At 42.9% G+C, this 3,873-nt stretch overlaps 1 protein-coding gene across 1 annotated transcript; it reads left to right on the forward strand.

Moving 5' to 3' along the window:
- The first annotated feature begins 593 nt into the window (after positions 1-593).
- LOC102706078 (tuliposide A-converting enzyme 1, chloroplastic-like) lies at positions 594-1,886 on the forward strand. The gene has a single exon (XM_040520851.1). It carries the CDS (start codon positions 682-684, stop codon positions 1,615-1,617), a length of 936 nt encoding a protein of 311 aa, XP_040376785.1. The 5' UTR covers positions 594-681; the 3' UTR covers positions 1,618-1,886.
- The last annotated feature ends 1,987 nt before the right edge of the window (positions 1,887-3,873 follow it).

The raw sequence follows: 3,873 nt of genomic DNA on the forward strand, positions 1-3,873 counted from the left end.
GGCTCTGATCTTCGTCCGCTATGACACCCGGGGCGTTTAGTTCGGGAAAGGAAATTTTTGGATATCTTTATCGGATGTTGGAATGGATTTTTAGACACGAATAGAAAAACGAATTTTATAGCTTGTCTGGAAACGGCGAGACGAATCTTTTGAGCCTAAACTAATCCGTCATTAGCGCAATAGCATTTATGGCTAATCGTGGACTAATTAGACTCAAAAGTTTCATCTCACGGTATCTCTCATACCTGTGTAATTAATTTTTTTGTTTTATCTATGTTTAATGCTTCACTCTATTTAGAGATCTAAAGATTCGATATAATGTTTTTGAAAAATTAAATAATATCGGCTACCATGTTCATAATTTATATTATTTAAATATGATTCTGACATGTAGTCGACATGTAATTTAAATCGAGCAAGGCAAAGCAACAGGCTGTATTGAGATTATGTAGGCTACATTGAGATTATGTGATATTGTTCACGATAATCACAACGGTTTTGACGGAAATCGGCTGGCAGCCAATCAAGACCAACCAGTACACTTCACACCCACCATTGGACCCATCCTACGGCACGGAGATCCCAAAGACATCGGGAGGAGTATTTACACCTCGCCGCCTCAATTTGGCGCTCGCTACACAAACAGACGGGAGCCTCCAGTGAGCGGCAGCAGCAGCAGCGATGGCGGCGGCGGACGACGACGAGGTGGTCCGCGAGTTCGGCCCGATGCTCCGGGTGTACAAGAGCGGCCGCCTGGAGCGGCCCATGGTGGCGCCGCCCGTCGGGACGGGCCACGACGACGCCACCGGCGTCGACTCCAGGGACGTCCACCTCGGCGACTACTCCGCGCGCCTCTACCTGCCCGCGGCGGCGGCCGGGGGCGAGCGCCTCCCCGTTGTTGTGTATGCTCATGGCGGGGGGTTCGTGGCGGAGTCCGCCAGGTCCCCCAACTACCACCGCTTCCTCAACCGCCTCGCCGCCGCCTGCCCCGCCGTCTGCGTCTCCGTCGACTACCGCCTCGCGCCCGAGCACCCTCTCCCGGCCGGCTACGACGACTGCCTCGCGGCGCTCCGGTGGGTGCTCTCCGCCGCCGACCCGTGGGTGGCCGCGCACGGCGACCTCGGCCGGCTGTTCGTCGCCGGGGACAGCGCCGGCGGCAACATCTGCCACCACCTGGCCATGCACCACGCGCACCCGGACGTGCCGCGACTCAGGGGCGCCGTGCTGATCCACCCCTGGTTCTGGGGCCGGGAGGCCGTCGGCGAGGAGTCGCCCGACCCGGAGGGGCGCGCCCAGGGCGCCGGGCTGTGGCTCTTCGCGTGCCCGGGGACGAGCGGCATGGACGACCCGCGGATGAACCCCATGGCGCCCGGCGCGCCTGGGCTGGAGCGGCTGGCGTGCGACAGGTTCATGGTGTGCGCGGCGGAGGGGGACTTCCTCAGGTGGCGCGCCCACGCCTACGCGGGGGCCGTGGCCGCGGCGAAGGGCGAGGCGACGGTGGAGGTGCTGGAGACGGCCGGGGAGGGCCACGTCTTCTACCTCTTCAACCCCGACGGCGACAAGGCCAAGGAGATGCTCGACAGGATGGTCGCCTTCGTTAACGCCGACACCGCGTGATCTCTCGCTAGCTCCGGCCTCCGGTGTTCCGCTCGTCATTAATTGCGAATGTGAAATTTTTCTACAAAAATATCTCTACTTGATGAACCAGTCTGTGCGGTTGTGCGCCGTCGTGTTGCTCTTTAGTGATGGTGATTAAATAAATGAATGGTTGTTATCGTACTACCAGCTGAACAGTGTGTTACGGTGATACTGTCTGCGTCGAAAAAAACAAAAAATAAAAAGGAACGAGCGTTGTTTGGTTAGGACAGGTTACTAACCAACCATTACTTTTAACATGTACGTTTGTTGTCTATTTAATATATTAGCATATTTAATATTTTACTTCTTACGTTTATATTTGTTACATGTAATCAATGTATGAATTATTTATCTAGAAAATGTTGCATGTAACTTGGGAGCACATGTCCAAGCATTAGACGAACAAAGAGACGACAATCTAGTTTTTTAGTTAATGATTTCATGTAGGATTGTTAATCTGATCTGGTTGTATATAGATGACTGTTGTCTCACTGATGTACATGCGTCAAAATGTTGTTTTATGATGGAAAATTACTCTTATTACATTCTGTTTAAAATTACACTATGATTATAATTTCGCGTCACATAAATAATACTATTTTCTGTTTTACGATACAAGACTTTTTAACATTATCTAAATTCATTTAGATACATATATATATATATATAAACATTAATATATAGATGAATGTAGATGCATCAAAATATATTATAATATAAAACGTAGGGAGTATTTTAATATAGTATTTGTTAGAAGAAATCTTATAAGCAAAATAAAATATAGCTTATATTTTAAAACTACGATGTTCTGTATATTCAAATGATAATTTTTGAGTTGGAAACCTATATCCGTTGATGGTGTGATTAACACGGGATTTAGGGTCGTTGATAATTTTATTTATCTTAGATTGACATGTTCTCTTAGGGCCCGTTCCGTACCACGTATAACTTATCTAGATTTTCTTGTTTTTCACGTGTACGCTTCCGAACTGCTAAACAATATAAAATTTTATAAAAAATTCTATAGAAAAGTTGTTTAAAATATTATATTAAGCTATTGTAATTTTTTATAAATTAATTAATTATATACTAATTTATTGCTACGTTTTCCGCACCGGATAACTTACCCAATAAACATCCCAACGAACGCATAGGTCCTATTTGTTTAGGGCTTTTAGCTTAAGATTACTATAATCTTGATTATATAAATAATCTCAAACAAATATTTAGATTATTATATTATATCAGTTTATTATAATCTAGAGTCCGATAAGCTCATTCGAGAATGCTTTTTTCAGATTGTGGGTGGTTGAAGACTCACTGCCTTAGATTATTTGAATTAATTATACATTTTTATTGTACGTTATCTACTTTAGTTATAACAATCCAGAGTTTATACTAAGCTGTCTCAATCTAAATTACAATAATCTTAAATGAAAATAAGCATAACCTTAATTTGAAGCCGGTTTACTTGTAACTGATTTTATAATTGTTTTTTTTCTTTTCCATAATATATCACAGATAATATTTTTAGGTTATGTTCTCTTTTGCTTATTCATAATCAGTGATTTTTTTTGTAAATCGATCGGGATTGTAAACCCTACATACAAGGCGGGGTGATTCACGACTAGATGGTTTCTACTTTCTACAAGACACTGGGTGCCTAAAACAAAGGTTGGGCTCGGGTAGAGAAAAGGTAGGAGAGGGCGAGATCTTCTTGGGTTCCTGCTTCTTTTATTGCTGAGAAATAAAAGATTATTCAATATTTTCAATAGTTATTTAATAGTCAAATGATTAAATTAACCACTATATATTTATAAATCTACTTGAAAGCTAATATGATGACCTTTTATGTTAAAATTATAAAAAAAATCACGTTTAACCTTTCAGGATGTGTACATGTAAGAGACGAGAAAAAAACCAAGAATATTGTGGCACAAGAATGCAGCCTTAGTTCATGGATGGTAGCTCATTTTCTATACTATTCTAGGCAATAAGGTATCATTTATTTATTTAGTTATTTAGGTGGTATTTAGATTGAGAAAATTTTTGGGGAAAGTGTCACGTCAAATGATTGAATGGATGTCGGAAGGGGTTTTCGGACACGAATAAAAAAACGAATTTCACGGTTAGCCTGAAAACCGCGAGACGAATCTTTTGAGCCTAATTAATCTGTCATTAGCACATGTTGGTACTGTAGCACTTATGGCTAATCATGGACTAATTAGGCTTAAA

The sequence above is a fragment of the Oryza brachyantha genome, chromosome 2, assembly GCF_000231095.2.
Source record: "Oryza brachyantha chromosome 2, ObraRS2, whole genome shotgun sequence".
In the NCBI taxonomy this organism is placed as follows: Eukaryota; Viridiplantae; Streptophyta; class Magnoliopsida; order Poales; family Poaceae; genus Oryza; species Oryza brachyantha.